The sequence below is a fragment of the Camelus dromedarius genome, chromosome 18, assembly GCF_036321535.1.
Source record: "Camelus dromedarius isolate mCamDro1 chromosome 18, mCamDro1.pat, whole genome shotgun sequence".
Lineage (NCBI taxonomy): Eukaryota > Metazoa > Chordata > Mammalia > Artiodactyla > Camelidae > Camelus > Camelus dromedarius.
Window position 1 is genome coordinate 7,800,866 of NC_087453.1, and position 13,718 is coordinate 7,814,583.

The following is a 13,718-nucleotide window of genomic DNA, read 5'->3' on the forward strand; positions in this document are numbered from 1 at the left end:
CGCCTGGTCTAGTTGAATTTATCTTTGCCCTAAGAGCTGTGGAAAGCCATTTCTGGGCTCTTACGCGGGGTAGGGCACCATCTGACCCCTATGAGATAAGCTCAGCTAAACCAGACAGCACTTACCCCAGGATAGACCAGAAAGGGCACCAAAGAAATTGAGGGTCGTCTGTGCACAACTGCCAACTCTGCTGTTAAGAGTGTGGAAGCAAGCAATAGGCCATATGTAAACAAATACGAGTGGCTTTGTTCCAATAAAACTTTATTTACAAACGTAACTTGTGGGCCAAATTTCGTCCATGAGCTATAGTTTGCCTGCCCCTGATCTAGCAGGATGTGATGCCCCAAACAGACAATATATGATGTGATATGAGCTGGTTGTAACAGGTGTCAGTGGAGAAAAGATGGCAGGGAAATGGGGTGGAGACGATCCTTTTGGGCCTGTCCAAGGAGGGGCAGACTGAGCTGGCATGTGAAGGAATTAAGGGAAGCAGCCGGGTGAAGATCTTCGGGGGAGAGTTTCGGGACAGAGGGAACGTCACATGCAAGAACCCTGAAGCAGGAGCTGCTTGAAGAATAGTGAAGATGTCAGCGGGGCTGGTGCTGAATCAGCTTGGGAAAAAGTGGGGAGAGTGGGGCCAGGGGGCAAGTGTGTTAAGGACTGTCCTGGGACATCTGGGGAAGCCTTTAAAGCAGATTTCACTTTACAATGGACATTTCATTAGACAGCTGCATGGAGAACAGACCGTAGAGGGTGCGGGTAGAAATGGGGAGGCCAGGGAGGGAGTGACTGCAACCGTCCAAGTGGGAGGGGATGGCAGGAGGGGGCGACACCTGAATTTGTTTTACATTTTAACAGAGTGGTGAAGCTTTGCTGGTGGATCAGACATAAGGGCATGAGAGGGAGGTGTCAAGCCTGACCTCTAAGTTAAGACAGAGGATGGAGGGGCCTCCACTGAACTGGGGAGCTTGAAGGAGAAGCGCGGTGAAGGGTGGTGGGAACAGATAGCTAGTTCCCTCATTTCACTCCCCAGCTGTGGGTGCTTTTGAGGTGGCAGCAGAAGCCTGAGCTAGGCGGCCACAATTAGAGAAGAAATTAGGTCATTCTGTATCCACTGATTTTAATAGTTTGGGAGGCTCCATATAGCCATGGCTCTGGCTTTTGGGGGCCAAGTGGCGTGTCTGTGGAATTTCTATCCAGTTCATTCTGTATTGGGTGAATCTCTTCCCCTCCCTGGAGCTCAGTTTCTTCATCTGTAAAATGGCACGTGATGAGATGTGACTCAGGAGTCCTGCTTCGAAATTAAGCCACTTTTTTCATGTGGGCATAAACATGTGGGATCTGAACCCAGAGCTCGATGGTCCCCAGAGCTGGTGCAGTCCCCCTCTGCGTCCCATAGCTGCATCGTACACGTGCAATGATCAGATGGGCCTAGATCGGTGTTTTTCAAACTGTGAGTCATGACCCACTGGTGGGACAGGAAATCTGTTGAATGAGTTATGACCAGCATTGAAACAAAATAACTCCAGGCAGGAGGATAGATAAGAGCACATCATATGTTGCAGGGTAAGTATTGTTTTGTGAAACTTTTGTTTCAGTTGCCAATGAGTATGACGGTGCGAACCGAATTGTGAAATGAAATGCATTTCTTCTTGAAACAGAAACAAAAGTTTGGAAGCCATTAGCCCAGCCGGTCACCCAGGTCTCTGGCTGACGCTGCATGGCTCGGACCAGCTGTGCACGTGCCCCTGCAATAAGTCTTTGCGCTTTGATCTCTCTGTTCAAGGAATCCGGGATGAAGTGGCCTCTGTTTCCTTCTGTGAAGGGAGGAGTTTCTAGCTTGGGGTTTGGAATGGTGGGGATTTAAAAAACAAATGAGACAAAACCCAATCTGTGATTGCTCTGCATCGGGAGTTCTGTTTTAGAGGCTTAAAAGACCCCTCCCTCCCCCCTTCTCTTTCCAGAAGAACCGAATGCACATAAGGTCGCCAGCCCACCCTCCGGACTCGCATACCCTGATGATGTACTGGACTATGGCCTCAAGCCATACAGCCCCCTAGCCAGTCTCTCTGGCGAGCCCCCCAGCCGATTGGGAGAGCCGGATAGGGTGGGGCCCCAGAACTTTCTGAGCCCGGCGGCCAAGCCAACAGGGGCCTCGGGCCTGAGCCCTCGGATCGAGATCACTCCATCCCACGAACTGATGCAGGCAGGGGGGCCCTTCCGTGTGAGAGACACTGGCCTCCTGGTGGAGCAGCCGCCCCTGCCAGGGGTGGTGGCCGCCAGCCCGAGGTTCACGCTGCCTGTGCCCGGCTTCGAGGGCTACCGCGAGCCGCTTTGCTTGAGCCCCGCTAGCAGCGGCTCCTCTGCCAGCTTCATTTCCGACACCTTCTCCCCCTACACCTCGCCCTGCGTCTCGCCCAATAACGGCGGGCCCGACGACCTGTGTCCCCAGTTTCAAAACATCCCTGCTCATTATTCCCCCAGAACCTCGCCAATAATGTCACCTCGAACCGGCCTCGCTGAGGACAGCTGCCTGGGCCGCCACTCGCCCGTGCCCCGTCCGGCCTCCCGCTCCTCATCGCCTGGTGCCAAGCGGAGGCATTCGTGCGCCGGGGCCTTGGTTGCCCCGCTGCCCGGAGCCTCACCCCAGCGCTCGCGGAGCCCCTCGCCACAGCCCCGGGACGACGGCACCCCCGCTGGGTACCCCCCGACGGCTGGCTCTGCCGTCCTCATGGATGCCCTGAACAGCCTCGCCGCTGACTCGCCCTGTGGGATCCCCCCCAAGATGTGGAAGACCAGCCCCGACCCGTCGCCGGTGTCGGCTGCCCCCTCCAAGGCTGGCCTGCCCCGGCACATCTACCCAGCGGTGGAGTTCCTGGGGCCCTGCGAGCAGGAGGAGAGGAGGAACTCAGCCCCCGAGTCCATCTTGCTGGTGCCGCCCACTTGGCCCAAGCAGCTCGTGCCTGCCATTCCCATCTGCAGGTGAGTCGGGCTTTGAAAACGACTTACTGCATGGTCTAGTTTTAAGAGGCTTTCTGGTTAAGAGTATGGGATTCAGAGTTGACTGAGTTGGTTTTAAATCCTGGCTCTCCATTAACTGGCTGTGAGACCTTGAAAAGAAAGCCAAATTCTCAGAAAAAAAAATTCTCTGAGCTACAGTTTTCCCATCTGTAAAATGGGTATAAGTGTACCTGACTTAAGGGGTGTGGTTATGATGATGCAGTCATAGGATGCATGTGATTGCTCAGGTGACACCTGTCTCATTCATTCATTCATTTAGCAAGTATTTATTAAATATGCCAGGCACTGTTATAGGTGTTGGGGTGACAGTGGTGAACAAAACGGGAAAAAAATTCTGCCTTCATGGAGCTGACATTTTGGTAAGCACAAAGCAAGCCTTAACACGTGGAATTTGCTATTTTATTCTAAGAGGAATTGATGTTTGTTGGCATCTGCTGGCTGCCTTGGTACTGCAGTCAGTGATGTGGAGGCCAATAATCCTCAAGAAGCTTAAAATCTTGGTGAGCTGAAGAGATGCATGTCGATAGCAGCATACAGGCTTGGGGTCCCTCAAGACTGGATCTGAGTCCTGGCTCTGACCACGCGCTGACTGTGATCGTGGGCATGTCCGCTGCTCCCATCCTGCGGTGCCCGTAACAGACATCACTAATCTTGCAGGACCCTCTTTTCTCATGGAGCACCGTTGGGATGCCCTGCCCAAGGCAGACCTTGCTAATCAATCAGGACCTCTGTTCTCACCGATCACCTTTCTGGGCCTTGGTTCATTCCTGTGAGATGCGGATAATGATGATACCTACCTCATGGTGGGTTTTTTTTTTTTTCAAGGATTAGGTGAGATGATGTTTATCAAACTCTTGGCCCGGAACCTGCAGAGAGTAGGAGCTTACAGAAAGGGCAGCAGTCATCGTTATCAGGGCATCTTGTCTTTTATAGAGGAAGCACTTTGTCGCTTCCTCATTGACAAGCCGTGTGCTAGGAGGCTGAGCTCCTAACAGGTGTTACAGTAAAGATACCAACACTTAAGGATGCTTGCTGTGTGCCAGGCACAGTTCTAGGTACTCTAGCATTACTTCATTTAAAGTTCTCACGTAAAGCTGGTTTGCTATTATATTTATCTTCATTTCGGTGGTAAGAAAAATGAGGCATACGGAGGTTAGGAGCAGATATTATTCTGTTTTATTCGATGAAGAATCAAAGCCTTATGCTATTACCATCCTCCCAGTGGTTTTCAAAGTGTTACTTACTTTTACCAAATGGAAGCCTTTTTTTTTTCAAATAAAATGTTGAATGTCAAAATAGATAATGTAGAGCCATTTTGACTGATGTGGGGTTGAGAGTAACTTAGGGGCCTGTCCCCTGGGCCTGGCTTATCCCCAGAGCAGACCAAGATGGCCCTACGGAGCTTCCAGTCTGACGTTTCCTCTGCAGTGAGTTCTGACAGCACTAGTGCCATCACAGGTCAGTCGGTGTCCCTGAAGAATAGGAGTTTCTGGGTTTAATAGTTTCACAGATGCCTTTGTGTCGGGGCCACACCCAACTGTGGCAGAAAGTGCAGCAATTTCAAAGTCATTTGGCCACGAAGTTCTGAGACTGAAGTTTCATGGACTCATCCTAGGAATGCTGATCAGGACCAGGGCCTGGTGCAGGTGGGGAAGCCTGGGCTCAGAGAGTTGGAGTAACGTGCCCATCGCCCAGCTAGGATATGGGACTCCTGGTTCTTTCTGCTACAGAGCCCCAAAAGTGACTTATTTAATGATTGGGAGTGGGGGGGGTACATTAATGCAAAATAGGATTGTGTGGCACTTATCTGAGACTTTATTGTATATACAGTCCTTTCCTCTCCATTGTGTGGCTTGATCTGAGAGGTTCTGATGAGTTTGAGTCCTTTAGTCCCTAACAAGTGCCAGTCTGTGCCAGCCAGTGAGATGTTTGCAAGAATTTTCTGTAAGATTGAGAGGATAGGGCATTCAGAGAAGTCTCATGATGATATTTATCTCAGGGAGTGTGGGCGACTCAACAGGGGGGAGTAATTCAAACGCCGTGCTTCAGATTGGCTCCAATGGTCTAAGTGTTAAGGTTGTGTTTCAAAGTTGTCAAACACGTATTCCAGAAGCAAACAAAATTAGAAGTTGGTACTTTGGAATGTTCCACTGAATCTTCTCCTCACTGAAGTTTTTGATGCTTCCAAAGTTATTAACACAGGGGTAAGATGATTCTTTTAATGAGCCTTATTTTGCAAACTTTAAAAAATGATAACTTGCATACCTGGTGAGAGTAACAGTGTTTAACACACGTGGCACCTTGGTTGTAGGCAGAAGCTTGAAGGCAGCTTGGAACTGTAAGAAGGTAGAAATAAAGGCACTTTGGACACCCTGAGCCTTCAGGGTTGGAGGGGCTTCACGAGGTAATGTGGTTGGAAAAAAGGGCTGGAGGTTTGCGTGCACAGTGATGTAATTGTCTTAAGTCGGATTATATGTTCAAGTTTGGCTCCGGCACTGATGGGGAGTATGGGGGCTCCACCGCCCTCCATCCTCCCCTTGGTGTTGCTTCATAAACAAGGGAGGGAATTGGCTTCATTGCAAATGCTTAATTAAGTCCAATTAATAATGTTAGCTTCTAGCAGCTCTGGGCTTAGTGGGAAAGAAAATCTTGGTTGGATTAATGTTTTCTGCTGCATGTGAAAAACCAGGACATAGTGACACAAATTCATGCATTTGTAACTTCAAAGCTACTTTGAACACACAGGGGTTCTTTGAAATAAAACTGCTCATTCATTCATATTCATTTATTCATTTATCCTTTGATTCATTAATCCACCCACTCACTGCGTATTCACTGAGATCCTATCAAATGTTAGGCATTGCTCTAGACTCATTCCATAAATGAGATACTTTCTTGGACCTATTTTAAATAAATTAGTATGATAAGAGGCAGTGTAGAGATGTGGATGGAGCACTGGCCTAGGGGTCGAGAGACTTAAGTTGGAGCCTTGGCTGTGACTTGCTCAGTGATCTTGGGGAAATGTCTTTAGTTTCTCTGGGGCTCTGAAGGAATGGTCTAGATAGAGCTTCAAGATCTCAGCCAGCTCTTCAATGACATAATTCTAACCTCATATCACATACCTGTTGTGTGTGCTGGGTAGGGCTGAGACTGTCTGATAAAATGAAACTTAATGGCCTGCCCTCAAAGATCTTACAACTTCAGATGTAAAGGCATCCATATCTAATATCATTAATACTGTAGTCAGATTGTCTACAGGAAGTAACTCTTTACTTGAAATATACAATATATTACAGGAAAAATAATTATAGCTAATACTTATGGAGCACTTATTATGCTAAGCTCTTTATATGATCTCAATATCTGCATTTCACAGTTGAGGAAACTAATGCCTAGGGAGATAAAGGCATTTGCTCAAAGTCACATAGGTAGTTAAAAGCGGAGCTGGGACTTGAGCTTGGATGTGTAACTCCAGTTATGTTCTTGACCTTTACTCCTCATTTAATTGTAGGGAGTCTGAGTGGTTTGGGTCACTTGTACCAAAACCAGACCTCTCTGTGGTTAGATGTTCTACACTTGACCCGAGAAGTAATAACTGTGACTGAGAATGGCCTCTCTCTAAATTTACTTTTAATTGATATTCATCAGACATAGAAATAAAAGCTAAAACAGCTCTCGGATGTCATCTGGTCCATTTGTGGTTATAGGAGACTGAGGATAAGAAAGATGAAGTTGCATGCTTGTCACATGGCAAGTTAGTTACACAGTGGGGCCCCTGATTTCTATTTCAGTGTTCCTTCTCCCACATTCACTCCTTTGGAAAAGAAAAGCATCCTAGCTAAGCGGTGTTTTTTTTAGAGATGGGAGGTGATATTCTTCAAAATTCCAAGAGGAAAAGAAGTTACAACAATTAGAAACATGCTACAACTAACATAACATGAAATTATTTCATAAATTGAGTTGTCAGTCGTACTGTCTTCATCCAGATGGAAAAGAAAGCAAAGAAAGAGAATGAAAAAGATCTCTGCTTTGTGACGAGCCCTACCTATCGTGTCTGAGAAGTGTGTGCCTCCCAACAGCCCCATTTTATCATATGCCCATTGGACATGATTTTTGGAAAAGGGGCCATTTATGTTTATTGTACAGGTTGATGGGTTATGACTTACTGCACACATGACCGATTCTGTTTCCTCCTCCAGCATCCCAGTGACTGCATCCCTCCCTCCGCTTGAGTGGCCACTCTCCCACCAGTCAGGCTCTTATGAACTGCGGATTGAGGTGCAGCCCAAGCCACATCACCGGGCCCACTACGAGACGGAGGGCAGCCGAGGGGCCGTCAAAGCTCCGACTGGTGGCCATCCTGTGGTTCAGGTATGGACTTGAGTTCTCTTCCTTTTGTGTCTCCATTTGTCACTGGTTGATTCGCTTCTCTGAAGCTACTGCCTGGTGCTTATTAGGCTGAGTTATGTGTCTTAGCCTCGTACTCCTCTGAGGGATGGAAAATTTGAGATTGAATTAGTATCAGAAGCTAATGCAGCTACTCAGAAGCCAGAGAAAAGAGTCTTCCTGAGCTGGATAAGGATGCTGTTCATGCTCAAGCTACTTCTTCCTTCTCTTTCTGATTGAGGAAGTGCTAGAGGTTTGCAGAGGTTCCTGCATTGAAGGTTTCTGAAGCCATCATTTTGTGTTTAAATTTCAGATGAGAGTCCATTGAGGAAAATCAATATATTGAAAAGTAGGAAAAAGTTAAAACTATGCCTAGTCATGCTACCTAAAATAACTATTATTAGCATTTTGATAGATTTCCTGTCGCCTTTTTTCTATTCATAAACATGACAATGTCTATCACTGTGCATTTATATACTTGATGTTATAGTAGTTTGTACTTTGAATTCTTTTTTTACTTTATATTATAGCATGAGCATTTCCTCCTGTTTTTTCTTGTTATCTTTCATGTCTGTGGCTTTTGATTTAACCTCAGGCTTTTTTTTTTTTTTTTCCCAAAATAAGTAGAAAACTGTTTTTTTTTTTCCCCAAAATAATTAGAGTTGAAATACTCTTAATTGTATAGTCTGGTTAACCAGGAACTGCTGACTGGTGCCCACCAACAACTCAATTAACCAGACCTTTAATACATTTAAATTAATTTAACTTTTTTTTTTTTTTTTTTTTTTGTATTTGCCTTAAAGTGAAAGCATTCTATGATGAGAATTCTATGATAAGAATCTGATGCAGTGTGCATCAAAACCCTTCGGAGTAGTTGTTAAAAATGCAAATTTTTTATCATCTCTTGAAACTACTTAATTAGAAGCTACATGACATGAGTTCAGTTCAGACACAAAACAAACATACAAACCCCAAACCCGAAAATCACTGCAGGCAGCTTTGAGTGTGTACACCTGGTTAAGTATGTTAATGATAATATTAGGAACTTATAAATCCTGGCAGTTGCTTTTTCTAAATCCAACATCACAGCCGTCTTGGGATTTGTGTTTATTTGTTGCTTCTTTTCACTGAAAACAAGTCACGTGTAGTAATTGTTGACTGTGTACCGACATTGTGCTGACGGTGTATACTGGACATTGCGGAGACTCTTGATTTTCTTATCTTCCTCTAAAGGTAGTTGAGTTACTGGCTGATCACTTTGAACTTTTGTAGGCTGGATTTTATACTTTCTTAGGGTTAGAGTGTTTCCCATGCCCTTCCACTTCAGAGAGTTAGCCTTCAGTCTCCTTCCTTTGTGGATCTAGTTGAGGCTTGGTTTTGGACCATGTTAGGGCAGGTCTAAAGTAGCCCTTACTCTAAGACGTGACCTTATCCTTAAGGCATAGCTTTCATGGATGCTTTGTGGGGAGGTTACTTCTCTCTGATAGGAGTGCTGCCACCAATATGCCAACCCCACTCAACCTCTGGTCTCTGTTCCCCCTTTTACTCCATAGCAGGCGCTCTCTGGGAAACTCTGCACATCCTTCCTCTGGGCTTACACAGCCCAGCACTTGGCCAAAGACCTGGAGGGCTTGCCTATCACCTCCCTCCTCTCTGATGTCTCACGCACAGAATCCAGCTGCTTCCAGAGTCTGGGACTCTGAACTCTGCACCCCCAGCTCAGCAGGACCGCTGGGTTCTGCTTGAATTCCACCCCCTGCGTGTGGTGGGAAAGCTGTCCCCAGGCAGAAAGCTGGAGCGTACATGGGCTCATCTCTTATGCTTCCTTTCCCTCGTGGTCCACAGTCTCACGTCCCTGCTATCTCATGCCTGAAGACAGGCGACATACTCTTTTGCCCCGTTTTCTACTTGTTTATGGTGGTCAGGCTGATCAGCTACCATTTACTCTGTCACGCTCGAAAATTCCTTTTTGGAAAAGAGTCTTCATATCATTGTTGATCGAGGCTTCTAGAATGGGAACCTCCTGACCTGGAGGGTGGTGTTAGTGTATGTTGGAGTCAAAGCCTTTGATTTTGGTGGAGAGCGAAACTCATTCAAGCCGGTTAGAGAAAGGGGATTTATATGTGAGGCTACTGCGGTAGCATAAAATCAGGCTAGGAGATTCAACTCAAGAAGAACCCGGACTTGAGAAGTCATGGCCCAAGATTTATTTCTTTGCTCAGTCAATTCATCCCACAAGTGGATTCATTCCGTAAGTGTTCATTGAGCACCTACATTTTGCCATACACTGAGTTGGATGCTCAGATACAATGAAAAATAAAAGCAGAAGTTACAGTCTTCTTCTCCAGGGAGCTCATCATGGTCCAGGGATAGAGAGTCACTGACTAAGTAATCACGCAAATGATAAAATTGCAAATTGTGGCAAGTGGCAGGAGGGAAAAGTACCTGGGGCTCTAGGCATGTAAGATGGAGGAGCCAGTGTAGATGGGGGAAGATTTCTTTGTTAAGATTTCCTTGAGGAAGAGACTGGGGCTGAGGATGCCTAGTGGGGAGAGCATGTGCAAATGCCCAGAGGCAGAAGAAAGCAGACTGGTCAGAGGAACTTAAGGATGTAACCAGACTGTGAAAGGCCAGAGGGGTTGGGTAGGGGGAGAGCATGCAGGGCTTGGGTAGGCATCGGGGAGAGTCTGGCTTTTATCCTGAGATGGGAAAGGCAGGAAAAATATATGAGGAGAAGAGTTAGGGGGTTCTGTCCATGGTGTCTATCCTTTTGGGGCTGCATGACATCTTCATTCTTTGATCATTCAACAAATGTTTGTTGAGCACTGCAGTGTACCAGGCATGGTTCTAGATTCTGGTATGTAGTGTGAATGAAACAGCTGGAAACTCTCACCCTCATGAATTTACAGTTTAGCAAGACGATGCAAACAATAGTTAACACTTAGCGAGTGTTTACCTCTGACCTTAGACCCTGGTTCAAGTGCTGTCTGTGTTAACTTACTTAATTCTCAAAAAAAACCCTATCAGGGAGTTACAGTTAGGTCAGGAAGATGTCAAGGACCTTGTTCAAGGTCATAACTCTGGAATGGTGAACCTGGGATTTGGATCCAGATGTCTGTCTTTGCCTGCTACACAACTTTCCTCATCTTCCACATCTCTCTGCAGATCAGCTTTCCGTGTCTCCTCATTCTCACCAGGCAGAGAAAGCCTGGGGCAAAAATGCCCATACCTCCTGCCTATCAATTTTCTCTGCTGTCCCAATTCTGGCCCCCTCCCCAGCTCATTAGAGCCCCAATCCTGATCCTCAGGGAGATTCTAGTTGGCCCTGGTTGGGAAGAGTACCACCCACTGGTTCAGTTAGCTTGGCTGGAGAAGTTGGGCCACGTGCAGGACCAAGCTCTGCTCACCCACTCATCAGGGGCTGGGGCCATGGAAAGTTCCAGAGAAGGGGATGATCGGGCATGTGCGGTGCCCACTATACTGTGCTGGAAGTTCATGCCCCTCCTTCCAACAGCTCCCAAGGATCCGCCCCCTCTTCATGCTCATAACTTTGAAAACCCAATGTGTGACTTAAAAATTTGTAGCCATATCCTCAAAAGTCATAAAGTGACATCTTAAAAAAAAAATCATTTGAATAGACGGGGTTCCCTTCAAAATGAAACGTGCTAACCCCTGGTTTTGAACCTAGGAAGTCAGTTTTCAAAAAAACTTTGAAAAGTGAAGAGAAGAGGGAACTTTACGCAGACAAGGGCTCTTAACCTTTAAGTAGGTGCGAAAACCCCTTCTGAAGTCGGAGGGCTGCCCTTTCATTCCCAGCAGAGCAGCGAAGCCCTGTTTGGAACCTGGCCTCAGTGCCTCCGCGGGCTTCTCTCTTGATCTCTGCCTCTTTCTTTATCTCTCCATCTGTTTCTATTTCTGTGCCGTACCCCAGCTCCCTTTCCCCCTCTCGATGACTGGTCCCCACCCCTCGCTTTTTTCTTTGCCACACTATAAAACTTCACTTTTTTTTTTTTTTTGCATGCCTACTGGTTTTATGCTCCTCTTTATATGAAAATAAAATAAGTACATGGCCATTTCATTCTCTTTCTTTAAATATAAAGTTTAAAATCTTAAGCATGTATCATGTTCGGCTGTTTTTCTTTGTTTTTTCTCTCTCTCTTGAACGTCACTTGGTCTTGGAAGAAAGTTTGTTCCAAACCTTAAATGCTTCTCAGATCTCGTGATTCATTCATTTGGCGAAAATTTTGTCAAGGCCCTGCTGTGAGCCAGGTACTGTGCTAGGTGCTGGTGATGTAATGACGGGTGAGATGGACACAGGCTGAAGCTCAGGGGGCGCTGGATGTGCACAGTGGGCCAGGACGGTTTGGTGTGACCGTTGCTGAGCTGTGGGTGGGTCAGGGAAGCCGGACAAGGGCAATCTGGGATGACACCTGGACTCCAAGGTAGGATGTGACAGCTGATTAGGAGTTCGTCTGTTGGATTCACAGCTTGGGGGCAGCTGCTTCAACAAAGCAAACCGTGCCCAGAAAGTACTATTTGGATGACTTGCTTTAGAGGGAGGAGATGACTTACCAGCTGGGGTCTGGAGCAGGTGAGGGAGCCAGCAAAGAAAGGAACATTGCCCTTCCTCCCTCTGTCTCTGTCTCTTTTGGGTGGTGGTGGGAGAGGGTCCTATGCACAAGGCACGACACGTGCAAAGGTCCCGAGGCAGGGAAGAACTTAGTGTATCAGAGGAGCTGAAGGAGGGCTGGTGTCACTTGAGTTTAGCTTGGAGGGTGATGGGTGGCAGGACTCAAGAGCCGAAGTGAGGAGCTGAGGTTTTATTTCAGGGCAAGGAGGAGACAGTGATGAGTTTTGAGTAGGGGAGGAAGGTGATTCTGATTTACTATTTTTATGATCACTTGGGCTTCCCTCCGAGGAGTGGGTTTCTCTAAAGGAGGAAACAGGGAGATGGATTTGATCAGCTGTGGCAGTGGTGAGGTGGCGAGGACAAGGAGGTGGCGGTGGGAGGGGTGGGGATGGATTTCATGGTGTGATCTTCGGGACTTGCTGCTGGCTTAGGTGTGGGAGGTGAAGGCACGCCTGGTGTCACATGCCACGGGGGAAGACTTGGGGGAGGAAGGTATTTTCTTAGGGAAAGATTACAAGTTCAGTTTAGGGTGTGGGAATTAGGAAGGGCTTGTGAGGCGTCCAAGCAAAGATGGCAAGTAGGCGGTTGGGTATATGAGCCTGGAGCTCAGAGGCAAAGAAAGTCCTAGGCTGTCTACCTCTGAGGCCTGTGGACTGGCACAGCACCGCATGTGCCATCACTCCAGGGCTCAGTGCTTGTCTACTTGTACAGATTTATTTCCCACACCCTCAGTAGCAAGCTGCATCTCTCCAGAAGCAGTGGACTAAGGAGAGAACCAAAGAAGAGACTGGAGAAGCAGGATTACAAACTGACAGTTCATGGTGGCCAGACAATGAAAGGAAATGACTGAATTGGCCAAATAGGGAGCAGTAGGGAGTGGTGGGGAGTAGGGCACAGCACAGCATGTACCTTGGCTTAAGGAGGCAGCCACTACTCAGCCCCCCTGGGTTATGTCATGTGGGAGCATGGGTGCAAAGTTGCCAGGTTTTTACAGGTTTTTGTTTTTGGTTTTTTTTTTCCAGGGGAGCTAAGAATCTGAATTTTTATGTGAAATTTCTGATTTTTATCTTTTGGCTACTAAATCAAAGTTTAGGTTAGATTTGACTCAAGGCAAATATTGCCCAGTTCATGTCCTCTGGGGGTTAATAAGGACTGTGCTATGTCAACGTTTATCAGATAGAAAAGGAGATAAGAAAGGCTCTCTTCATACATTTTCTAAGAGTTGTCCAGTTAGGGAAGGAGCCCTGTTACCAGCCAGACCCAGTCGCCTTCTCCTCAAAAGCTCTAAACCTCATTGAACTGGAGCAGGTTCTTTCTGAGGAGCCTGGGAATCTTTGTCCTTTGACCTGACTTTGACCTGTAGGGACTAGAAAAAGGGAACCACGGGACTCCCCTCAAAAGAGCCACATGCCTCTTGGCGGAAACTTGCCATCATTTCCTTGTTCTATTTCAGGACAGGATGCGGTGGTCCTTTGGTGGACAAAACTGTCATTCAAAGGCAGCTTTGCAAGGTTGAGCTTTAAGTGTTTCCATAGCTTTTCAGCTTATGTGATCTAATAACCCCCAGCTGAGAGTAGCCCATGCATTGCCATTGTCACTTAATCCTTTCCCTGCCTGCTTCCAGACCTTTAACCATAATCCTGCCTAGAAATTCCCAGAAGAGGACACTTTGTTATATTCT

At 46.9% G+C, this 13,718-nt stretch overlaps 1 protein-coding gene across 5 annotated transcripts in view; it reads left to right on the forward strand.

Annotated features, from left to right (window-relative positions):
* NFATC2 (nuclear factor of activated T cells 2) overlaps positions 1 to 13,718 on the forward strand; it is a 146,164-nt gene that overhangs the window by 26,876 nt on the left and 105,570 nt on the right. For 3 of the 5 annotated variants that reach the window (XM_031433614.2, XM_031433613.2, XM_031433612.2), the window contains exons 2-3: positions 1,965 to 2,982; positions 7,221 to 7,392. In XM_031433614.2, coding sequence (XP_031289474.1) covers positions 1,965 to 2,982; positions 7,221 to 7,392 — 1,190 coding nt within the window. The remainder of the gene's footprint in view (positions 1 to 1,964; positions 2,983 to 7,220; positions 7,393 to 13,718) is intronic. The other 2 variants (XM_010998844.3, XM_010998846.3) reach the window with 1 other exon arrangement.